The following is a 25,932-nucleotide window of genomic DNA, read 5'->3' on the forward strand; positions in this document are numbered from 1 at the left end:
GATGTGCCAGAGGGGCTCCTGGAGAATTCAGACAGGGGGCTCCGCGAGGCTGCAGAGGGTGGCAGGCCACAGAGAGCCCAGACAGCAAGGCTTTCCTCAAGGAACTAGTAGAAGCCTCCTTCCCTCATTCAGTTTTTGCCAGAGTTCTTGGCCGTGGAGGAAACACAGAAAGCCCAGCTTTCTGGGTTCTCGTTGTGTGACATCGGCTATGTCCGGACACGAGCCATGCTGCACAAGGGCGCTTCTGTGGTTTTCAGGAGTCCGGAACATCTTGCTCACTTCTGTGGTGCCCTTCAGCCCAGCAAGTGTCCGCAGAGCCCCAGGGGCCGGCAAGGTGCCATGCTGAAAGCCAGCACTAGTTTCTTCACCATCTCGCTGCCCCTCACCTTCCATTCTGAAGCTGAGGGAGAAGCAGCTGGGTAGTGAGGCCCCGCCTGGGCCTGAGGTAACTACCAAACCACGGGGCGTGAGGCAGAGACCGGGCAGCTTCGGGGCATCGGCAGACTGAAAAGCACCCACATGCCAACCCACTGGTGGTGACAGCTGGCGGGGGAGGGGCCTTGTGCTCATTCAGGAGGGGATAACTGCCTGGAAAGAGCGCAGGATGTGGCTGAGGTTCCAAAGAGCTCCGAATGCATAACAGGAATGACCAGAACGGCGGCGAGAATGTCCGGAACAAGAAGGGGAGTGGGTAGGACTGACCACTTCCTGGGCGCTAGACTCTGTTCAAGGCACTTCATAGACAATCTCTAATTCTCGTGGCAACTTGTAAAACTGATTTTAACCTCCCCATTTCTTGGGAGAATGAAACCAAGGCTTTGGATGAATGAAAGCACATTATGGATTTGCTCAGGTTCAGTCAGAATATAACAGAAGCTGGAAACCCAAACTCAGGCCCAACACGAAAGCTGGTAATCATTCCGCAAGTAACAACTGAAGAGATATTTGAGACTTAATAATAAGTCTCATAATAAGTCCCATAAGGGTGGGAGGGGTGCCTGCTTGACTTTCCCCCTTTCGCAAAGGTCCAGGAAAAGTTTCTCCCCTAGGGCCGGTTTCCCAGACCAGAACCCCGCTCTCTGGCTTGGTCCTCATTCTTTCATCCTTCTTCTCCACCACCCCCCAATGGCACCCTCCCCCCACCCACGTCCAGCCTCCCCACCCCAGCAACCTCCAGAGCTCCAAAGGCCCCACCCTAGCGCCCGACCTGCCCCGGGGCTTGCTCACCCGCAGCCGGCGCCCGAACACCGTGACCTGGCCCCGAGCCTGTTCCTTCCGCTGCCGCCACTCCACCAGGTTCAGACCGTTGTCAATGGGCAGTGTGACGTTCCTCTTGCCCACGGTGGGGTTGACGGTGCCCGCCAGCAGGTGGGGCTCGGTCTGCAGTGCCACCTCCATGCCATTGGCCAGCAGCAGCCGCAGGGAGCCATCGGACCCGATGTAGTAGCTGTTCCGGACCTGGTCTGAGGGAGAGGAGAGGGACCGGCTCTGCTCAGAAGGGCTGAGCATGGAGGGGGCTGGGGGTGTGTGAGTGACCACTTATGGGTATGAGCTTTCTTTTTGGGACTGATAAAAATTTTTCAGAATCAGATAGCATTATGGTATGTTATTAAATGTTATTAAATGGGCTTATTTTTCTGATAATGGAAACAGAACGTTATCAGTGAAGAAAACTAGGAAATAGAAGGAGATGGTCCTGGGGCGCCTGGGTGGCTCAGTGGGTTAAAGTCTCTGCCTTCAGCTCAGGTCATGATCTCAGGGTCCTAGGATCGAGCCCCACATCGGGCTCTCTGCTCAGTGGGGAGCCTGCTTTCTCCTCTCTCTCTGCCTGACTCTCTGCCTACTTGTGATCTCTGTCAAATAAGTAAATAAAAATCTTAAAAAAAAAAAAAAGAAAAGGAGATTGTCTATGATCTTATTACCCAAAGAAAGCCATTGTAAATTACTTGTCTATTTCTAGACTTCAGGATATTTCTGAATACCCTGATAGCCCAAAGTAATTCGTATGGTTTTTCACTGATCATGGTATTATACTGTTGAATATTTCTCCTAAATGTTTCTCTTAAAGACTGCATAATATTCCATCATATGGAAATACCATAATTTATCTCAAGGAGATAATGTTTTATAATTACAAAGTTAACACTGCAAATAAACATACTGTAAACATTGTATTACGTGGGAGAAGTTGGACACAAAAGACCACATGATGTATCAATGAGTCTTTACATGAAATGTACAGAACAGGCCAATTCACAGAGGCAGAAAGTAGATTAGTGAGGGAAAGGTAGAATGAGGAGTGACCACTTATGGGTATGAGCTTTCTTTTTGGGACTGATAAAAATTTTTCAGAATCAGATAGCATCAATAATCGCATAACTTTGTAAATATACTAAAACCCCCCTGAGTTGTATATTTTAAAAGGACAAATTGTATATTTTAAATTTTTTAAAGAGTGAATGTTATACTATGTGAATTACATCTCTATTAAAAATATACTTTTTTGGATAAATCATTGTCTTCGTTTTGGGTTAAGTTACTAGAACAAAGGGTTGAACATTTTTAAGGTTCTTAATATATACCAGGGTAACAATATTCTTTATAACAAGGTGAGATATAACTCCAATAGTCAACTGACAGAATGTTAAACATATGTATGTTTTAAGTCATTGCCGTATATATATCTCAATGATTTAAAAATAAATCTGATTTTGAAGTTTTAAGCCTGATTAAAACATTTAAAATTAGGATCTTTCACTAAAAAAAACTTCTGGAGAAGAGTAAATTTCAGCTGTAAAAAGCACACAATTCTTTTCTAAAAATGGAAATATCTCCAAATTTGTGCTACAGTTTTCTGTCTCTTGCCCTTCCTCAGCTGGTGCTTCTGCCTGCACCTGCCCCTCTTCCATAAACAAACACCAGCCTGAGTCCTCGCTTCGAGGCTCTGCTTCATTTTCATTTCTCCCCAGTAGGTTCCCTGGTTCCTTGGTCAGAACGAATGCCTCCTCTTCCTTTAGCCTCCTTACGGGTCCCTTGAGTGGTCCTGCAGTTGAGGGGGTGCAGGGCTTACCATTCTGGTATTGAAGGCATTCTCAAATACGTAAGTGTTCGCTGTGAGAGGGGACAACTGCCCAGAGATAGAGAGCATGGCCTCCAGAGCCAGGCTATCAGGGTTCAGGTCCCACTCTCTTGGGCAAATTCCTTAACCTGGCATCCCTCTGGTTCTTCATCTGTACCTTGGGGATAATAACTATACTCTTACCTCATAGGATTAAGCGGGATAATGACAATGAAGAGCTGAGAGTAGAACTTGGCATGTAGTGAGTATGACATAAATATAGCTATTACTAGTTTTATGTGCCTGGCACTGTACTAGTCACTGTCATGTGTATCTCTTGTCCTCTCCCCTCTATCTCCATTGTCCCATTCACAGATCTGTCATAGTGAACTTCTCTAGTACTGATCATGGGTTTTTTTTTTTTTAATATTTTTATTTATTTATTTGACAGATAGAGATCACAAGCAGGCGGAGAGGCAGGCAGAGAGAAAGAGAGAGGAGGAAGCAGGCTCCCTGCTGTGCAGAGATCCCGATGCGGGGCTCGATCCCAGGATCCTGGGATCATGACCTGAGCTGAAGGCAGAGGCTTTAACCCACTGAGCCACCCAAGTGCCCCTGATCATGGGTTTTTAAGAGCTCCCCATGTCTTTTAGATCAGTGGTTAAGAGAACGGGTTCTAGAATCTCTTTGTCTTAGTCCAAATACCCTAGCCGGCACGTGTCCTTGGACAAGTCACTTAAACTCTCAGTGACTCCCTGTCTTCATTTGGAAAATGGAGATGTTCATAATACCTCAGAGGGCTGTGACAAGATGACACAGGACTATGAATGTAAAACACTAAAGATCTGCTTTATACTTAATATGTGTTCTAAAATGTTAGTTATCACTGTTATTATTGTATGTGCTCAGTAAACAGTTGCTGGATTGAACTAGAGATGTTACCTGCTTTGTTAAATTAAAAAAAAAAAAAAAAAAAAAAAAGGTGTAGTTTTGTAGGAAACCCTCACCAAGTCTTCCCCGCACCAGATCAGGCCCTTCCTCTGCCACTCCCTTTCCCTCTCCATCCCTCCCCCGTTCTTTCTCTCTCACACACACAGAATCCTAAGATCTGCCTTTAACTTGCTATGCATTTTTCACTGGCAATCTGTATTTTACTTCCTTCGAATGGTGGAAAAGCCTGTGTCAATTTATCTTTTAAAGCTGCTTTTTGCTGAATGCACACACGTCCATTAATGGTGACTCTGGATGCAATGGTATCTTGTAGAGGCCCATCTCAAATGATCCCCATTTAATGTGAGCTGTGACTCCCCAAGCCTGCCCCTCATTAGCAGCTGCTTCTTATTTCTTCCCAGGCCAGACGTAAGATGAAGCTGAAAGAGCTTTTCCGGAAGACTCTACCAAGGCGGCTGCCAAATGTGGCATCTCAGCCTGGCATGAAAGAAGGAAAGGGAGCGTGGCAGAGGAACCAAAGAGGAAACACAGGTACTGTGCTTCCCGGATTCAGGGAGGCATTCATTCTTCCTTTCCCCACTTTGATGTTTCTGAAATTGGAAAGCGTCTTAAGTCCTTGTATGAATTTTGAGCAACGTGTCTCCCCCTCCTCTCCACGCTGAAAAGTTGCTATTAAATTTTGATGGTACTTTTTATTTTTTTAATTTTATTTATTTTTTTTTAAATTTAAAGGTTTTATTTATTTATTTGACAGAGATCACAAGCAGGCAGAGAGGCAGGCAGAGAGAGAGGAGGAAGCAGGCTCCCCGCTGAACAGAGAGCCCGATGTGGGGCTCGATCCCAGGACCCTGAGATCATGACCTGAGCCGAAGGCAGAGGCTTAACTCACTGAGCCACCCAGGCACCCCTGATGGGGGTAAAAGTGAGGAAATGCAGTACTTTCGAATTAAAAAAAAAAAAGCTGCCTGAATGTAAGAAAGACTGAGCTACCTTCTGAGAAAAGTGCCGCACGCCAGCTCAGAGGTGTGGAGGGGGGAAGACAGTTCTTAACCCCAGGGCAGGACAAGGTGTCTGAGCCATCAGGGGCCCTGCTGTCCTTGGCCAGGCAGAACCTGACTGGCTTGGAATTGGCACCTTCCCTTGGCGATAACCCAGTCAGAGCATAAACACCTGGAGTGTGTCCCAACCCATTGCCACAGCTGCTGGTGGGAAAGGAACCGCAGGGTATCTTTTCTCTTTCTTTGACTGAGAACGGCTGTTATTTTTTGAGCTTCTTTTCAAGCACGGGATTACATTTGTGAGTAAAAACAGTTGTGAAAATACACAGTTATTTTCCTAAGGTGAACAAAAGTGCCAGTTATTAGGTAAGAAGTTCATTAATCCAACAAATACTTAGTAATACTACGGGCCTGGCCGGTCGTGGTCACTCTCTGTACGGTGTGTCAAGAGATGGTCTGAGCAACATGTATGAGGCACATGTCGCAATTCTGCCCCATTTCCCAGGCCCAGAGACTGAGGCTCAGAGAAGAGTGAGTCCACCCAAGTCACACAGGGAGGAGCGGCACAGCAGGCCTGGGGGCCCCGGCCTGTCTACTCCAGAGCTCCTGCTCCCTGCCTTGCCTCACACCATTCCACGTGGCCTCGACCAGCTTTTGTTTCCTCGAGGAGAAAGCTGAGGGTCCCCGTGATGTGGTGGCAGAGTCAGGACTAGAATTTGTGCCCCTGAATCCTAGCCCACGGCTCTTTTACTACTTATGTCCAAGCCGTTGTGAGTACCAAAAGCCATCAGGAGGGTGGGGGAAAAAGAAACCAAGTGAGGCTTTCCCTAGTGATAGCTTCCCCCCGCCCCCATGCTTACTAGAGCCAATAAAGCTCCAAGCTCCACTCTGGGTCACCATGTCCCAGGAGGACAACTGAGGCAGATGGTTAGTTCACAGCAAGTTTTTATCTTTGTGATTTACCTAAAGCTAAAAGGTCAACTCATACCAGGGATTATCTGGTGTGTGCAGGGAGGAAGGGTCTCTTCTCTACGGAATCCTAGGGAAGGCTCAAACTGTTCTTGCCTGAGCTTGCGGAGGGATTTCTCCATCCCTAGATCCCTTTCATGATTAAGTGTCATTTTCACTGTCCTTCGACCTCACCCACCCCAGGGTGAGAGTGGGAACCACTGCAATGGTGGAACAGTGAGGTCACCTGGATGGGCAGCCGGTGTACTCCCTACCTTTGGTTCTGATGATAATGGGGTGAGACAATGGACTATGACTTGGAAGCTTCTGGGAGAGAATATATGGGACTTGGGCCGGTGGTTTCTGCACATTAGATGGCAGTGCAGAGAGAAGCCAGTTGTATTGCTCTCCTGTTCTTGGGCAGCTCTAGTAGCATTTTATTTCTTACATTATCCTCCTCCAAAGGGGTCCCATCACCCCTGTGTCTCGAAGTCCCCATGCTCCCCACCCTGCTTACCTTGCAAGAGTGTATAGAAGGCACCGGAGGCAGACAGGTTGGTGGTTATGGTGATATCATCCTTGCTGGAAGTCTCTACCTGGACATGCACCGAGCTGTCTGTATCACTTCGGAAACTGCTCACCTGGCCAGTAGGGAAGGTCACATTGGTCAGGCGACCAAAGCTGTCGTACCTGAAAACCAAGGGGGGGTGGCTCTGAGTGACAGAAACATAATGGTGCTATTGTTGGAACCTGGCATGTTCTACCCTGTGCCCCAGTTTGGTGTGTTTTGCTTTCCTTTCTGGTTAGATACATTGCCGTGAGTCCTCCATCTCTTTGCACATGTTTTTGTTTGGTTTTGTTTTGTTTGTTGTTGTTTTTAATTTTTTAAAAATTTATTTGACAGAAAGAGATCACAAGTAGGCAGAGAGGCAGGCAGGGTGCGGGGTAGAGGAAGCAAGCTCTCCGCTGAGCAGAGAGCCAGATGCAGGGCTCGATCCCAGGACCCTGGGATCATGACCTGAGCCGAAGGCAGGGGCTTTAACCCACTGAGCCACCCAGGCAACCCATCACATGGCTTTCTTGAGAAGTGACTCTACCGGCTGTTATCTGACTACAGGCAAATGACTTACCTCTCTGAATCCATGAAGTGGAGAAAGGACCCTGGCCCTGCCTGCATGGCAGGGTTACTGTGGAGAAACATGTTGGGGTGGCCTGTGGCTACAAATAGCCACCCATGCAGGGTAAGATGATGGGGGTTCTCAGAGGATGGAAACTCCCAGAGATGAGGGGCCCAAACTTGATTCTTGAACCCCCTCTCAAAACTCTGACGGCTGGTGATGCAGGGTATTTCTGAACAAGATAAGAGATGGGGCTTCCGGGGCGCCTGGGTGGCTCAGTGGGTTAAGTCTCTGCCTTCGGCTCAGGTCATGGTCTCAGGCTGTCTGCTCAGTGGAGAGCCTGCTCCCCCCTACCCCCACCCCGCCCTGCCTGCCTCTCTGCCTACTTGTTATCTCTGTCTGTCAAATAAATAAACAAAATCTTTAAAAAGAAAAAGAGAGAGAGAGAGATGGGGCTTCCTACGAAGCTACAGAACCTGGGGAAAGGGGGCTCTGAATCCAAACCAGGATCTTGCCACCACATAAGGAGGCTAAACAGATGGGCTCTTGCAACCCCTTCCCATCTAGACTTCACAGCCAGCGCCAAGCAGTTGTGTATCTGCCGTTGTCACAGCTCCCAGTTCTGCTCTGGCGTGGGCTTTCTGAAGCATGACAATCGAATCTTAATACTCTTTTAGGTTCCTGAGAATAATAAAAGAAATGCCTACCATTACCAAACACCTACCACGCTACAGCACAGTGCTTCTCAGACCTTTCGCTTACTCCTTGTAACTTACTTAAAAGGTATAAATGATCTCCTTTCTGGAGGAGGCTCAGAAAAGCAAAGTCTCCTGCTCAAGGTCCCACAACGGATAAGTGTGGTAGAGTCAAAATTCAAACTGATCTATCTGCTTCCAAGCCGCCCCTTGCTTCTCTGCCCTCACCCAGCATTTCCGAGCTGTCCATTTGCAAGTGTCTGTTGCGTGGGTTCTCTGTGCAGCCAAGTGGGCGGGAGGTGGCAGGGAATAATAGGCTGTTAACACTTCAGTTATAATTTTTAATTGTGGGAGGCTGAAGTGTAAAAAGGCAGGTTTAATATCCCCTTTGCCCTTGTGTGTGAATGGGAAAAACGGTCTTCATCCAGATGTCAGTATTTCTGACTTTGGCTTATGCTCAGGCTGGCACACGGCTTCCATGGTAGGTCTCCCCCATGGATTCCAGGTCTCCCTCCTGGACATTTCCCTCCTGCTTTTCCCCTGGGACCTGAGGGATTTAATGATGGTGAAATGAAAGGCCTGAGTGTTTAGCACTGTCCTGGCTCTTCCTCTGATCCTTCAGCTGCACCTCATTTCCCACTGGGACTCCTGGGGGCTGCAGTGTCTGCAGGTTCAGGCAAGACTTGGAAGTTGAGACTAGGCAGGCCTTTGCTGAGCAATTTTCTGCCCAAGGTCAGCTGTGGGTGCTGCATGGATTCTGCCTCCTGCCAACTCTTTCTGTCCCTGTGCCTGGGACTGACATAGCCTGTCACAAATGGGGTGCTGGCTAAAGGTCTTTTGAATGAGTCCTGGACCCAAGACCAACTCTAGGATCAGCTGAATCTCTCTGTTGCTAGGGTCTGAGGCAGTGGGATGGAAGCCCTTTCCAACATGGCAAGCAGCACAGGAATCTCTAATACCTACCCTGGGCTTGGGCTTGGCAGGGTAAGGGTGTGGGCTGTATCAATCCTTCTGGCTCTCCTATAGGCACCTTAGGGGCTGTGGAAACCTGCTTCTTATCATGATTTCTCATCTTTCTGCCTTAGCACTAAGTCATGTTGTAAGAAATCGTCAGTTTTCTTGGGCATTGGGGAGGGTGACGATGTGGCTTAAAACCCAGACTGGAGGGTCACAGGTCAGGGTGCCCCTCAGAGCGGGGGAAGGTGGTGATTCTGAGAGACTGCTGCTAGGAAGGAGGCGAGTCTTGGGATAAAGATCTGGAAGGTTTGTCCTAAAGCATCTTTGTCCCAGAGATGCTTTCAGAGCTCTGTTCCCTTTAACTCTTGGGGAGGGGGTGTTCTTTTCAACACTTTATGGAAGGAGGAAATTTGAATAGGAAGGAATTTCACAAAAATGTTTAGAGTGGTTATCTCTGGGAGGCAGAATTACAAGGGATATTTTATATTCCCAAGATTTAAAAATAATGCATATGGATTATTTTCATAATCAGAAAAGTGACCTCAACCCAAATAATGCCACATATAGAGAGCTCATGAACATGGTCATCTTGGGAAAGAGTTCCTTTTAAATTACTGGCATTTATGGAGTCCCTGGGTGGCTCAGTTGGTTAAGCGTTCAACTCTTGATTTCGGCTCAGGTCATGATTTCAGGGATGTGAGACAGACCTCTGTGCTCAGTGGGGAGTCTGCTTAAGATTTCCTCTCTCGTTCTGCACCCCCACCCCCACTTGGCTCACAGGTACTGGCCCCCCTCTCTCAAAGGAAAAAAAATTACTGGCATTTCTGGAGGAGTCTCCTTATAGGACATTTACCAACATCAATCTCCAGGGCTTTTCAGTAAATATTAATAGGGCACCCCAAATTTCTGAGCCCCAAATCAAGAGCCCCAAACCGGCTCTGTCATGGTCATTTTAGCTATATCTGTGGTCCGAGAGCAGACTGAGTCCTGTCAGATTCCGAGTCATCTTAGATCAGCAGGAAGATCAATTCCAGTTCAACAGTTTCACAGGATGGGTATGTGCTGTTCTAGTCTGGTCCTCTGAACACCTGTTACCCACGCACATAGTCTTTACTGAGACTACTTACTTAGACTGTGTAATATCCTGACCTAACCAGATACAAAGGATTTTATTATGCCAAGCAACGTACTTAAAAAGGAGTCTTAGAGTCTTACCAATAAAAATCGATAGGGCAACCACACATTAGGGGACAGATGTCACTTCAGGAGTCCTTTACTGTGGCCTTGCTCAAATGCCACCTTGTAAAGCCTTCTCTGGTCTCTCTCTTGTCCCTTCTCCCAGGGATACCCTGGCCCAGCTGCCTTACAGAATGGGTCCCCTGCATCCTAACAGCTCATGTACAAGCTGTCACCTGCTCCGGCCTGGGAGTGCTTGAGTCAGGACAGGACTGCGGAGTCAGACAGGCTGGGAATCTGGAGTCTACCACCTGCCAGCAATGGAGCCCTGGAGGACTGGCTCTCAGTTCATCTCTTCTTCCCCAGCCCTGGGACTGGCAGAGAGAAGGAGGGCAGGGATTGCCACTTGAGCAAAGGAATGAATTCATGATTGGTTCTGCGAGGCCCCTCTGCTGCTCTGTTGGAAAGGGGAGACAATGATTCATTCAAGCACTATCTCCTGTAGGACTTGACAGAGGCCTGACCCACAGCAGGTACATGGTAAACATCTGCTGAAGGCACAAATACAGAAACAACTAGATGATCCTTCATCAGTCTCCATAGGCGTTTCCCCAGAGCTTTGGTCTCCAAGACAGAAGAGCCTTTGCATAAAGGGAGACAATTGTAATTATTATTGAAGGTGGCCTGTGATACATAATTAAATTGAGCTTGAAGAAGATACAATGAAAAGCCTCATGCTTTCAAGATCTGGTTTTCATTTTATACGAGATGGCCGAAAAACAGTAATTTCCACTCCTCACATTTTCCATTAGAGGGACTGAATGTCTTAATTAAATGAACATCGAATAGAACAGCCAATTTATAGAATTTTCTTGCCTCTTATTCGTTCATTTCAGTGCCTTCCAGAGCTTAGGAAACACCACTGGATCTCTCTGCAGCCTGATTCCTACCTGTGATACCCCATCAGAATATTACTGCTGCTTCCTCTGTGGGGAGGAACTGGGGCTGCCCATCCTGTGGGCCTTGAACACCTGGGCCCCCCATCCTGGAGTCCTTTCTCTTCCTGCTACAGAGCTGCTGAGAGAAAGAAGGCAGGTGCCACCCAACAAGGTGGGACAGTTCGTGGTACTCTCTGGATTCCAAGTGGCCCCATGATCGGTGACTTCTGGACAATGGCTTAGTTGTGTCTGTTTTGGCTTTACTTGAAGTACTGACAAATTTCTTTCTTTCTAACCAAGAGGAAGGAATATGTTGATATGGCAAAGTCCTTGGAGCCAGACGTTCTAGGCTTTGACTGTAGGCTCTCCCTCTGCCAGCACTGCAACCCTAGAGGATGGGCATTCAGTTCTGTTTTCCCACAAACCATCAACCCCATCACATCATAAATGATATTTTAGGCAGGTCGTATACCATGACCTCTGGGAGCCTCTGTTTTGTTCTCTATAAAATGAAGATTATAACACCTATCTTAGAAAGATATGGTAAAGTTCAAACAAGATAACCTATTTAAAATGAAATGCAATTTTCTTTCTTTCTTTCTTTCTTTCTTTCTTTCTTTCTTTCTTTCTTTCTTTCTTTCTTTCTTTCTTTTTTTTAACCAGGGCCTGCAGGATCCCATGAAACTGCCTTCCCTGGAATGTCAACTCCCTGACTGAAGGGCCTTTGGTCACTGGAGTATCCCAGAAATCAGAAGAGTGCTTGGCATACAGTAGATGCTCAATAATGTGAATGAAAGTCATCTGAAAGACCTGGTCCTTCTCGCCTCTCTTTCCAATTTCACTTTGAACCTGACCCCTCCATCCTCCTGTGTTCTGCTACATCTGTTTCTATTCCCCAAACACGCCAAGCTCAAGCTGGGCTTGGGGTGCTCACATGTCACTGTTCTTTTGGCTGAGAATGCTCTTGCCTCCAATCCTGGTGTGGCTAGCTGCTTTCATTACGCATATTTCAGGTCAAATGTCATCACTTCAGTGAGGCCTTCCCTGAAATAGATAGGTCCTCCCATCTGATTTCGTTGTCTTCATTGCATGTATTATCTTATTTACATGTTTATTGGTCTGTTAGCTGTCTCTTCCCACTATAATATAAGCTCCATGAGGACACAGACCTTGTCTGTGTTCTCAAGCCTTGAAGAGTACCAGAACATAAAAGGTACTCAGTATGTATTTCTTAGATTAATGAATAAGTAAATAAACAGTAGGTATTATTATTGTTTTTTCAAGATGTAGATTGAGAAAAACTACAAATTTCACCCCTTTCTCCTCCTCTCTTCTGTGTGAGGAAGGGAAAGTTCATGAATATTCATATCCTTTTAGCACCAGGCTCATCACTGTCTTTTGAGGTGGGCATTACTGTTGTCATTTCACAACTGGTGAAGCTGAGGCTCAGAAAGGATATGTAACTTGCCTAAGATCACGCGGCTGGTTGAGGAATATAGTCTCAAAGTCAAGTCTGTCTGACCTTAAAGTCTGTGTGCTTTCATCAGGCTTCCCCGAAGAAGCTTTCAGGAATCTTTGTGTTCATCACTATGTAAAAGAAAAAATTGTTTGGAAATCTCAAATGGGTCAAGAGAACTGATAGTTTTCTCTTCGAGATGCTTTGCTTTGATACCACGGCAACTGACTTTGTAGTGATGCCAACCCCCATCTGAGAGGTACGATCAAGATGGCCAGATGACTGGCTTTTCATTATTTCTTTCCATGGATTTTTCTTCACTCCATTTTCCTGGAGCATCTTTGGAGAATGGGGAATGAAAACACATAAAACATTCATATAGTTGCTGTGAACTTGGCTCTCAGAAGAGGATCGCTAAAGGGTATCTTCACACACATTGCAAGGCTTTCTTCTTCACACTCAATATTTCACATCTCAAGCCATACTATGTTGCAGCTGGTGAGAAAAATGCCAAATTGCTTCTTTGATACTAACTTTTGCTGACTGGGATTTTTTTTTTTAAGTTGGAAAATAAAGATGTGATTTTTGAGTTTCATCTACGATTGTTTCAAATGCCACCATTGTCAACGAGAGGAACTGGATACTATATACTCTGCGAATAAAGAGAGGAGTCACAGCCCCTGCATATGATAGTTACCTTCGCCTTAGATCCCTATAATAGATGGCATTACTATGTCATCGTCTTCTCAAAAGCCATACCAGAGCTGGGAAGTTTTTGGGTTCTGCAATGGAAACTTACACCTACTGCCTATTTCCTACAGAATTATGGCCTGCCAAAGAATTCTAGCCTTTGGGATTTCTAAGATTTGGCCCACCCTACCACTGTAGGTTTTATCTCTTGCTGATATTGTACTTGAAGCAGTGCATCTGGTGGAAAGGATTCAGGGACATCTGTGATTGAATCCTGGTTCTGCCACTCATGTGTACAACGTCACAGAGCCAGGCAGTGTCTGTGCTGGTTACTCTTTTTCCCCTCAGTCCCATTCTCTGCTTTTCTCTGTGCCCACAGGATATGAACCCCACAGACCACAGCACTTGGGCCCCTTTCTGGCTTGGTTTTGGTTGCATTCAGTCAATGGTAGACAATGACAAGAGATGGGAGGTTGGGAGGAGAAGTTTTCCTTATTCCCTATCTCCTTTGGTGCTAAATTTCTAATGGTGGCTATTTCTGTCCATGATTGCAGTTTCTGTGAGATAGCTTTTTTTCCTTGGTTATAGCTCCCACCAGGCACTTCAGGAACAATATTCTATTCCTGCCCCACCTTGCCCTTAAGCCTCAGGGTTGGTCATGATTGTTCACTGTTTTTAGTACCTGGGTGCATCACCATTCTTTGTTGGTTCCCTTATCCCTTTCTCTACCTCTACAACATTTCTTTATGGAAAAGATATTTTTCCTAGGTATAGAGTTCTGGGTTGACAGGGTTTTTCATTTTTGTTTTTTCCCTTTCAGCATTTCTGTCTTCCAGCTTGCATGGTTTTTGATAAGAAGTATACTGTAATTCTTCTCTTTGTTCCTCTAAAATGCCACCCCCCTGCTTTCAAGATTTCCTCTTTTTCTTTTATATTTTGAATATATGCCTAAGATGTGTGTGTGTGTGTGTGTGTGTGTGTGTGTGTGTACACTCTGCTTGGTGTTTTCTGAACTTTTTGGGTCTGATTTGGTATCCATCATTACTTGTGGATAATTCTTCACCATTGTTTCTTCAAACAATTTTCAAACAAGAAAATATTTCTTCTGCCTTGTTTTCTTTTTCTTCTCTTAGAATTTGAATTCTAATTTTTAGAATCTGACTTATGATGGTTTGAGTTATGATTTTTTGACTTCAGAATGTTGCAACAGTAATATGAACTCACGAGAATCCATACTTTGAACTTTTTCTTTAAAGAGGAAACTGATTTTGGTCTTTTATTTATTTATTTTTACTTTTTCATACTTTGAATTCTGATATTCTCCCAGACTAGTAATATGCGGTATGACTCTCATGATGCTGGGCAGTAGCAGCAAGCCATAGCTCCCAGTCAGCCACCTGAATCTTGAGGATAAACAACCAGTACATTGACAACCATTCTATACAACCATTCTGACAACCATTCACTTTCAGTGCAGTATTTGATAACTTACATGAGATATCCAACACTTTATTACCAAACAGGCTTTGTATTAGATGCTTTTGCCCAACTGTAGGCTAATATAAGTGTTCTAAGCACATGAAAGTTAGGCTGGGCTAAGGATATTTGGTATGTTAGGTGTATAAGATGCATTTTTGACTTAGAGTATTTTCAACTTACAATAAGTTTGTCAGGATGTAATCCCCTTGTAAGTCAAGGAAGACCTGTGCATTCATATTAAGACCAGATGATATTGCCTCCTAGATCTTGGATGCCCGGGTTTTGTATTTTTTTCACTATATTTTTTTCTCTTTATATTTCAGTTTGGGTAATTTCTATTGACCCATCTTCTTTCTTTAGCTGTGTCATCTACTGATAAGCCCATCAAAGGCATTCTTCATCTCTGTAACTGGTTTTCACTCTAGATTTCCATTTGATTTGATTTTTTCTTATAGTTTCCATTTCTCTGCTAAAATATTCCATCTAATCTTTCATATTGTTCACTTTTCCATTAGAGCTTTTAACATAATTATAGTTATTTTAGATCCCCTAAAATATAGTTTCAACATCTGTGTCATGTCTAAGTGTGGTTCTGATGATTCCTTTGTCTCTTTGGAATGTGCTGCCTTTTATACCCTTTTTGTATGTTCAGTTGAACGTCTTCTGCAGCACAACAGAGAATGAGGTACCAGGTTTTATACATGGATATGGGCACGAGTTTCCTTCTGCTAGGATGTTAGTGAAGGGGTATGAGTTAACTTACTAGGATTTGGGCTGGCTTTGAAGTCTGATGTTTCTCTGGCTAACTTTAGTGCATTGGAGGCTTTGAGTTCTTCTGGCAATACCTTGTGTTTAGGGTGCTAAACTGGTTTGTCAGAGGAGTTTTTTTTCCTCAGTGTCAACTCCATCCTAAGCTTTAGGTCCCCTTTTATGCTGGGCCTCAGGGGATGTCTCTTTCCAGGCTCTTGTCCCTCTTCTGCCTCTTTTGCAGTAGTATTCTGCTTTCCATTGCTGTGTTTGACTCTTCAGCTAAACAGTGTTGGCATGTGGGGAGCTAGAGAGTTCTCCATGGTTCCAAATTAGCTACAGTCTTATGTATCTGTGTGTCTCAAGAGCATAGCCTCTTCTGTCCTCCTTCTCCTTTTCCTGCTGCAATTCTGGGCCCATTACATATCACTCTCCCCTCCTAACAGAGGTTAAATTCTTTTTCTCCTCCCTCATTCAGTGGCAGTGGATCTCCACCAGCTCCTAAGGAGGGCAGTGTAATTCCCCTTCTCTCCACAGATTAAGGCTTTTTAAAAAAATTATTTCTTTATTTATTTGATAGAGCTCACAAGTAGGCAGAGAGGCAGTCAGAGAGAGAGGGGGACGCAGGCTCCCCACTGAGCAGAGAGGCAGATGCAGGGCTCGATCCCAGGACCCTGGGATCATGACCCAAGCCGAAGGCAGAGACTTTAACCCACTGAGCCACCCAGGTGCCCCTGAGATTAAGGCTTTTGTTCTATATGGGAGATATGGTGAGTCACCCAGTCAGGTCTGGGTATAGCAGGCAGATACTTGTGTCCCTCCCCCAAGTCTACCACAGTAGATGTTTTCTTATATCTTTCCCTACTCTTTTCTGAGAGTACCTGGTTGGGTTGTGGAGAGAAGTTATGAAGAGGATGTGGGGTCTCCCATGAAGGTTCTGCACCCTCTAATGGCTTCATACTCTCTTGTCAGTACACACTTAGCCTTCCTGAATTCGCCAGCCCCCCTAGCTGAATCCTTCTGACCAGCTGCATTGACCCCCAGTAAGATAGTGCTCACATCTTGTCTCTCTCCTTGGATTTGGTTAGGTGGTTTCCCTGTGACCTTAGAGAAGGAGTTTAAGGGAAACTCATGAATCTACCATTTGTCTAGCTTATTCCTACTGTAAGTCTGGGAATGATGCACTTTCTAGTTCTGATATTCTCCAGCAAAATCCCAAAGCCAAGTATCTTTATTTGAACCATTTGAGTTGAAGTCTGTGTCCTGCTGGGTACACTGATAATCCTGGAGCTGGGATTTGATACTCTTCTCACTATAGCATGTTTTTCCTCCCTTCTTTATCTCCCTTCCCTACATTTACATTTCACTCATAAAATATTGACTGAGCACATACTAGGTGGCAAGCCCTGGCCTGAGACAGAGGTAAGTTAGTTAGGGTCTCACAGTATTTAGTGAGAGCAGAACTACGACAGGAGCTGTCACAGGACACCATGGGAGGCCAGAGCCACTTACCCCTGTGAATCTGAGGGAAGCCAGCAGCTCACGCCCACCCAGCAAGTGAGTTTTGGAACCTGCCCCATGTTCACCACGCCATTTTCTTAGCCATCGAATGACATCTGGCCAGGAGCCCAAGTCTGAAATTAATGATACCACACACTGGAGATGAGGAGTGCATTACAGGGCTCTTTGAGGTTTTCTGCCAGGAGAACCTGTGGGCTGAGGGGAGGAAGGACTGTGAACTCTCTAAGTCAAGTTGCTCTGCAGTATGTGATGTTTATGTTAGATGTATTATTTAATCTGTTGAAAGGATCAATAAAGCCAACTTAAAACTTGTTTCAGTAATAGCCCATGTTATAGGCAAGCCTGGCTTTTTTTTTTTTTTTTTTTTTTTTAAATATTAGAACATTTGGACTAGAATCCATTAAACCCTCTCAAGGAGCTAACAATAGAAAATTCACTAGGGCAATGGTGCTTTGGCAAAATCTGTCAAAATCTGTGTTAAGAAACACCACAATAATGGGGTGCCTGGGTAGCTCAGTTGGGTAGCGTGTCTGACTCTTGATCTCAGCTCAGGTCTTAATCTCAGGGTAATGAGTTCAGGTCTCGTGTTGGGCCCTGTGCTGGGTGTGGAGCCTACTTAAAAACAAAACAAAACAAAACAAAACAAAACAAAAAAAAAAAGGAAAAGAAAAAAGAAACGCCACAGTAATGATAAGACTGCAGGCTTACTTCTAGGGAGCTTCACCCTTTATAAGTTTTTTTTTTTTTTTTAAACCTTCCGTATTTATTTAGTTTGTTGATCCTCATAATGCCCCTGAAATAGGGTAGGGGAATCTTGATTTCCATCTGGTTGAAACCTAGGTCTGGAGATCAGTCAGCCAGCCTCTGAGTCACATGGCTAGCGATTTTTGGTGAAAATAGCTGTCTTGTACCCTGGCTTTGTTCAGTCTGAGCTGAGCCGTTTTTCCTTGACCCACCCTGCATGTCTTTTTCCAGGCCAGTTTGGATATTCTTGGGGACTTGACGCCTTTCCTAATTCTTACCTTGATTTTTCAGACTTGATGTTTGAGTCTGCTCCTCTGGTTTGAGTTCTGATTCTTGCCTACTTTAATTACAACTCTGGTTTGCTCCTTTGACTAGTTTTCTTCCTGCTGCTCCTAGGTACTACCTTTCATGCCCAAACAATATTTCTGTAATTACTGCTATGTCCACTCATGTTGCTTAAAATGACGAGGAAAATGACGAGGATGATGACGATGCCGATGACAGCAGCAGCTATGGGTTGAGAAGTGCTGATGAGTAAAACATGGTGTTTTAAACATAAGTTTATCTCACTGACGTTTTTAATGTCAGACTATCCCTATGATACAGATACTGTTTTTATCCCTACCATCCAGAGAAGTCACCGAGAACTTCGGTGAATCCACTCTGTGTCAGTGAAAGAACATGGACCTGTGTTCCAGCTCTGCGATGCATCACTGTGTAATTTTTGACTGGTTCCTAATCTCTCTGTGCCTCAGTTCATTCATCTGTAAAAACTGTGGAGGTAATTTCGCTGGTCTGAGGTTGCCGTGAAGATGAAATTGGAAAGATCTTGGCACACAGAAGGATGTCAAGATAGGTAAGTTTCTCTTTTAATTTTAGGGCTTTCATCTTCCATTCTCAGGGAGTGCTTTGGAATCCCAAACTTCATTTTCTAAACAGTGATTATACTACCTTTCTCTTCTTCATAAAACAACTATGACTATATATTTCTTTGAGGAGGACAGGGAGCAGGGAATGGGATCCTTTCAGATGGAGGTCTAGGAAATGGTTTTAGATTTCAGGGTTGGTTGACAGCAACTGCTGCCCTGATCTGTAAGCATTCCGGTTGGGATTTGAAGGAGTGACCTTGGGAACTAATTGAGTGAGCCGACTTGCTCTGACAAAGAAACCCCTGTATTGGTTAAGTAGCGTATATATACAAGATTTCCATTGGGCAATGGAGGAAAATTGAATTATTTAGTGTATTTCCATTTCAATGAGTTAATCAAGATAATTGCTGTTTTCCTGGATCTTTGTCTTTCTTTGTAATTAACAAGGCCCTTGTTTGGAGACAGGAATTTAGCCAGTGAACCTTGCACGAATTACTGTGACATTTTTTTTTTTTTTTTTGGGTGCAAATTGTTTTAAAAATCTATTACAGATCTTTTGCCTTTGGATTCTAGGACTATGAAAAGCAGATGCTTGATCAAGCCTGAAAAAAATTTACAGTTCAAGGATTTAAATTCATTTGGGATTAACAAACTCAGCAGGAGGTCCAGCAGAAGACAGATTTAGGTTGTGATCCGGGTTCTGCCCTGTTCTCAGGATTAACAGGGAGCCTCTCTGAGCCTGTTTCTACTTCTATAGAAAGGATACTGTCGCTCACCTTCCAGAGCTGTTAGGACTAAATGCAGTAATATGATTCCTAGCCCATCTCTGGGGCACAAAAATCTACTTCCTTCCCCATCTCCTGCATACCTATGGAATGGTCACACACTCAGTAGTCTCAGTTACTTGGGGGTATGGCTAGGACTGTGAAAGAAAACACTAAAAAAAAAAAATAAATTTGAGCAGCAAAAAGAGCAGGTACAAAGTCCATTCATTACAATAGCTCCTAGATAAAGAGCTCAGATACCCCCCACCCCCGTCTTTGATTCTGGCTGGGGCTGGAATGAGCTGAACTTCTGGTTTTCTGACCACACCCCTCAAGAAGCCCTACCTTGGATGAGGGAAAGGGAGGTGAGCTCCTTGGTGGGTGCCATGGCTGAAACCCACAGAGCCACAATAGTGCCAGGCATGGGGAGGAAGCAGTAGGATGAAACCCTGCCACACGGGAGCTGATCAAAGAACAGTTTACAATCTTCTTGGGGCAGGAGTGAAGGGTTCCATAGCTTCGTGTCTTCCCTTCTGATGTAATAGGCAATTGCAGTTGCTCCTTATTAATGATCTTGACTCATAAAGAGAAAGGTTTCATTATGTCTCAATAATGGGTTTGAGAAGCGAGTCACGGAAGGCATTTAAGTTCCACCCAAAGTGGTTAAAATGATAAAAAGTGTTTTGAAACTTGTAGAGGTGAGTTTGGATTAGGTGGGCATCTATATGGAACTTGTCATCGTTTCTGGAAGTGATCATCTGGAGCTGCCAGCACTCTGTCGAGTATGTTTCATCTCCATTCCCTCCCTGTGGGATGTTGCACAGGTTATTTCCATTGTACAGATGTGGGAATGGAAGCCTAAAGAGATGCAAGCCTAAGCCTCCTAATGCCAAAACTCATGCCTTTTCCACCACATCACGTTCTTGCCTAGGAGCAATCGTCTGCTACATGAACATAACGGTTGAACGTAATGGTCGAACGTAACGTAACAACATGTAGGTAACGGTCTACATCCCAAATTCTGAGCCAAAATGAAATCTATCCAAAAATTAACACTCCACCAACTCACCTCTAATCGTCCAATACATCTCATGAAACAAAACTGTCAAATGCCCTTGTGGTGATACTTACTCATAAAATGTTGTCCATCCATTTTCATTGCTTTTGGTTGCCAGCAGGCCAGAGTTGCCATGGTATGTCATCATGGCCAGCTCATGTCCTTGTGTGGTCACGCTCTTGAGTGCACTGTTGGTGCCCATGGTCACCCAGTACACTTGGCCATCCGGCACCACCAGCCAGAGGGGCATCCCAGTAGAGTCCCGGCGGACATTCACCATGTTGCCGTTGTTGTCTGTGATGAGTGTGACATCGCCATCTCCCGTGTAGGTGAAGTTGTACAGATAATCTCCTGTGGGCAGACTCTGGGTGTACAGATGTTTTCCACTGGTATCAAACAGATAGAGCTCCTGGTCAATGGGTGAAGACAGCTCATACATGTTCTGGGTGTTGAGGAAGGGCTTGTTCTTCCTGATAAACCGAATTCGGATATTCCCTAGGTCAGCCACATAGAGCTCCCCATCGGCACACACAGCCAAGGAAGACGGTGTATTCAGCTTCGCATCCTTGGCATAGCCATCATCTCCAGAGAAACAGTCACAGTTGGCATCGTTTTTACAGTCACAGCCACTGGGGGCTCCTGCAACCAGTGAGATCTCTCCGCTGGTGGTGACCTGCCGGATACGGTTGGTCTTCTTCTCATCAGTTTCTGCAATATACAGGACTCCGTTGTGTGAGACAGCCAAAGCGGTGGCTGACTCCAGGGTTGCGTGGATGGCCACCTTGCTCAGCAGGAAGTGGTCGATGCCGGGGACCTGGCAGTGCATGGGTCTCCCGGCGACGATGCGCACCTGGTGGTTTTCAGAGATCTGCAGGACCACGTTGTTGTCAAGGACGTAGAGGGAGTTGTCCATGGGGTTGATGGCTAAGTCTGTGGGCCACTCCAGGCGAACCTGCCAATGAACACAACCGGTACTCAGAGGCCTGGCAGGGTGCCTGCCACAAATCCTCCCCCAGCCTGTATAGCTCGCGAGAATGTTCCCAGTGCCTTCAGACGCTGTCCTGCCTGATCTCATGGTGGCCTGTCATCAACAACAGATGTCAATCCCCTGATCAGAGGGAAACATGCAAGTGCTGTCACTGAGACACCTGATGATCTCCATTAGACTCACAAAACATGAAGAAGGGAATAAAAAGGAGAAAAAATAGGCAAAGAAACAAAAAAAAGTAGACAGGAGATAGACTTGGGGGCCAAACAAGCCTAGGTTCAGATCCTAGCCACCCCTCCCCCTTTGTGACCTTGGGCAATTACTTTGCCTCTCTGAGGCTCGGATTCACCTCTGTGAAATAGGACTGACCACAGGGTCAAGTGTCCCACAGTAAGGGTGTGAACAATGACCGCTAAGGTGATGGAGGTGGGAGGGGAGCTGGATGGAGTCTGGAGGCTGAGGCAGGAATTGCTCAGGTGTCTTAGAGAGACTCTACACAAACTGAGGATACCATACGCAGATGAAAGACGGCATCTCAACCCATTGGGTTCATGGATGCACATGTGCCTAGGGGCTGGGGATGTAAAGACCAAACAGCCCCGGGCCCTGACAGCTCCAGACCAGTGATTCTCAAATCTGGCCACACATTCCGATCACCTGTGGTGATTTTAGAGAGCTTTGGCACACACATCCCACCTCTGATCAGTGAACTCAGATCTCTTGAGTGTGGGGCTCAGGCAGCGGCATGATTTTGAAAGCTTTCTGGGTGATCTGAATCACCAAAATCATGATTTGAATCACCAAGACTGGGAATCACAATGAAATCCTTTCTCCGCCGGGCGTGACTGATGGACCAGTGGCCCTGACACCACATGGGAGCCGGTCAGAAACACGAGATGGCAGGTCTCACCAAACCTACGAATCTGAAACTGAATTTCAAAAGAACCCCTGGATGGCTCCTGCGCACACTCAGGTTTGTGACTCCCTGCTCTAGATAACGGTTTCTAGAGCCTCAGAGAACAGGTCCTCCTGGAAGAGATTCGAGAAGGTGGCCCAGGGAATGAGGGGTTTTCCGAGGTCCTGGGGGCCAGGCCTGAGCCTCCTCTGCGCCAGGCTGGGAAGCTGGCAGGGATGATGGGGAGCTTTCCGGTACCCCAGGGAAGCTGCTGGCAGGGTCTGAGGTGAGGAATGCTTTGTTGGTGGACGCGGAGGCTGGGTGGTTGGATTTAGCACTCTGGGAGGTGACTGCCCTAAGGGAAGCCACTTGCCAGCTGTGTCCCCAAGGGGTCATCCAGCCACACTGCACATGGGCTGGAAGTGTCACCTCCATCTGATTTGCGTACCTTGTCCCTAGGGACTCTTCGCCTTACGTTCCTGAGCGCCCTACAAACACTCGACATTCTGTCCAATTTCGGACTTGCTTAAATACGCATATTACTTTAGATAAGAGATTTCTCTCTCAGGAATTCACTCTTGAACACTTTTCTGTGAGAGTGTACATCACAGCCATCTTTAATAATGGCAAACAACTGCCACCAGCTCAAATGCCCAACGACAGAGAACTGGCCAAATAAATGATAGTATTTAGTTCGCCCATAAGGAGGAATACTCTGGGTAGCCATTAAAAGCACTAATGTTATGGATGGATATTTAATGACATGGGAAAATGCTTGCTATGTATTAGTTGAAAAGAACAGGTTACAGAATTGTAAGCACAGTGTGATCCCAACTGGGGGAAACATGGCAACCACAAATTAGATAAATTACAGACAGAGGGGAGATTAAAAGCTTGGGGGTTATACATCAAAATGTTAACCACACTCAGGTTTGTGGTAATTTTAACTTTCTTCTCCGTAATTTTTAACTTTTTTACATTTTCTACAGTGTCCATGTTGTGGTTTACTCTTATAAAAAGAAACATCAGCAAATTACATACATGTGAGATGTGGCCACCTCCATCGGACCCTTCAGTTCAGGGCCATCCTCAGGCCCTGCTTCCTGATCTGTCTCCTGCCTCCCAGCTGGGGCCCCTTGGCCCCCCGCAGAGCCCAGCAAGTTGGAGCTAGAGCTGGCCGGAGGCGCTCCTTCCCACTTTCTAGTGCTCTCTGGAGCACAGCATCACAGCAGCCCTTGGCTGCATCAAGAACCGTTTACTCTAAAGTGACAGGGGAATTTTCAATTTCCTAAAACCCATTTCTTGTCAACACTGGCTGCTAAATATTTTATGCCTTTTGGTCCTGTGGCACCTTGGGGACCTGCTTGCCCAGACCTTTCTGCCAGTCATTATGATGAAAAGATGGCTCCCTGATGGGTGGGTGGGGAGGGGGGAGGAGGAGAAGGAAAAGGGGCAGCAACGAAGAGCAAACGCTTTCCTGCTCTCTCCCTCCTTCCTGCTGCGCGCACAGAGGCACCTGGGAAAGAACGAACGGTGCTCTTGGAGTCTGTCCTCGCTCTGTCACGGAGCCCGTGTGAGGGGGAGCAGACCAAGCACACAAGCTTCTCTGATTTCACCTCCTAGGAGTGACCGCCGTGCTAAGACTCAATATACCCGTCACCACCAGGGAGGAATGATTCTTTAGAATTCCTGTGGGTCCCTCTGGCTCCCGTGTTCTGTGGTCCTGAGAGGGGATGGAGCTCCCTCTCCCCCGTCCTCCTGAATATTCTGTACCTTCATCAAAGCACTCTGAGATGACTGCCTTGTTGCAGGAATCTGTTCTCAGAGAATGGGTTGCTAAATGGATGAATGAAAGAATGAACGACTGGTGAATGGCATGGACAGCGCCAAGGATCTGAGGCCAGGACAGCTCACTTCTTGTCTCAGTCCCACAGTTACTAAAGGTGTGAGTGACTTAAAGACTTTGAACTTGTTTCCTCATCTGTAAATGGAGGTAATAAATATTACAAGGAGTAATTGTGAGGATCAAACAAGACACTGTATAAGGAGTTTCTTTGCAAATTATAATGGGAATGAATATTTACAGCTTGTTATTGGCTGCCAGGCACTGTGCTAGGCAAGTTATGTTCATGATTTCATCTCAAAATTCACTTCCACACTCCTGATAGAAACTAGCATTAGGCTCTGTATGTATAACTGCATTTTTTTTAACCCACCAAGCCTCAGTTTCCTTATCTGTAAAATGGGGTAGACAAACCCCTTGGGATTTATTGTGTGTGACAGCTAAGTAAGAAAAGTGAAGTCACATTCATCCTGTATTCCCATTTCTAACAGTGCCTGGCACACGCTAAGTTCTCAAGAAATCATTTTGGACCCTCTGTACAGAGTCATACTCTGTAGCCTGCTGAGCTAGGAATAAAGTCCCTCTTTCGACAGGGTTGCAACATTTTCTGTTCCTTCTCTACTCTATGCCTCCCTTGAGTTTCTTCATCTCCTCCCAGGGCAGCTGAGTTCCTTGGTCTGCTGCTTTGGACTCTTGCCTCTGAGCTGTGTTCCTGGCTCTCTGGCTTATCACCCCACTCCTGGGGGCCAGTGAAAAACCTGGAGTATTTGTACAAAAGAACTCTCAGAATGAAAGCCAGTACCCCACCCACATGTGCATATAAAAATATGAACCCATGGGGTGCCTGGGTGGCTCAGTGGGTTAAGCCTCTGCCTTCGGCTCAGGTCATGATCTCAGGGTCCTGGGATCGAGCCCCACATTGGGCTCTCTGCTGAGCAGGGAACCTGTTTCCCCCTCTTTCTCTGCCTGCCTCTCTGCCTACTTGTGATCTTGGTCTGTTGAATAAATAAATAAATAAAATCTTCAAAAAAAAAAAAAAAAATCAGCCCGTGTCTGGAAAGTCTGAGAATTCCATGCTTCGCTTCAGATGAGGGTAGCGAGGACCAGAGGCAAGAGGACTGTGGTCCCGGATTTCCAAAGCTGAGTGTGGGTTTTTCCCATTCCACTCTCTGCCTGTTGTCCTCCAAGCCTTGGATCTGGCTGCTTGGCAGTGCCTCTAACTAAAGTTAAACAGCTTTCCAGCATGTGGACTGAACACGGTCAGCGCCTGAGATGGCTGGTGCAGGGCCCATGTTGAGAATTGAAAATACTCGCGTGCACATCCTCAGGCTGTGGCAGCTTCCTGACGGGTAATTCAAGCTTGCTCACGGGCCCAGAGAGGGAAATTCTCGAGCCAGCAAGGGGAAGCAGGCCAAACTGGGGAGACGAGTGGCAGAAAACAGATTCCATCCAGGAGCATAACAATCACATTAGCTGGTGCAGAGGAAAACCACACCAGCAACGGAAAGGGGTGTGAGGCACGTGCTGGGATGGCCAGCGACAGCTGGGGAGCCCTGGGGACGGTGCTCCATGACGCATGCCACTAATAGGCAGGCAGGCATGACCGATCAGGCCTCCCCACCTCTGTGGCCTGCAGAGCATGGGGAGCAGGTCAGCAGTCTGTGGAACAGGGCCTCTGTGCAGGGGGTTTAAAAAGCTAAGTGAGGTTCCTGCTGACACCAGTCTGCAATTTAATGTAACTCCTGCCTTCCTTTTTCCCTTGGTTTTTCTAATGTTGGCAAGAAGGATGTTCACTGTTTCAGCTCCGGGCAGGCCCTGCCAAAGGATCTAGCAGTAAAGGGCACTTTCCTTGCCAAGACATTGTGGGACAAACTAAGGACACGCTGAACAGTCAGTCACTGGGTCTACCCTGGGTTCCCAGCGTTTCCCTGCTAAGGTCTAAACTCTCTGGCATGGTACGGGAAAGTCCTTCCCTAACTGGCCCCAAATCATGCTTCCAGTTTCAACTCCTGCTTTGTTATCCTAAGAACCCTAGGCTCA

General features: G+C 46.1%; 1 protein-coding gene across 1 annotated transcript in view; it reads right to left on the reverse strand.

Moving 5' to 3' along the window:
* The window catches only part of TENM4 (teneurin transmembrane protein 4), a 376,128-nt gene that overhangs the window by 18,469 nt on the left and 331,727 nt on the right, over positions 1-25,932 (reverse strand). Inside the window, exons 24-26 of the mRNA XM_059411810.1 lie at positions 20,241-21,118; positions 6,473-6,645; positions 1,228-1,463 (exon numbers count right to left, since the gene is read on the reverse strand). Of these exons, the coding sequence (XP_059267793.1) occupies positions 1,228-1,463; positions 6,473-6,645; positions 20,241-21,118 (1,287 nt within the window). The remainder of the gene's footprint in view (positions 1-1,227; positions 1,464-6,472; positions 6,646-20,240; positions 21,119-25,932) is intronic.

The sequence above is a fragment of the Mustela nigripes genome, chromosome 1 (assembly GCF_022355385.1).
Source record: "Mustela nigripes isolate SB6536 chromosome 1, MUSNIG.SB6536, whole genome shotgun sequence".
In the NCBI taxonomy this organism is placed as follows: Eukaryota; Metazoa; Chordata; class Mammalia; order Carnivora; family Mustelidae; genus Mustela; species Mustela nigripes.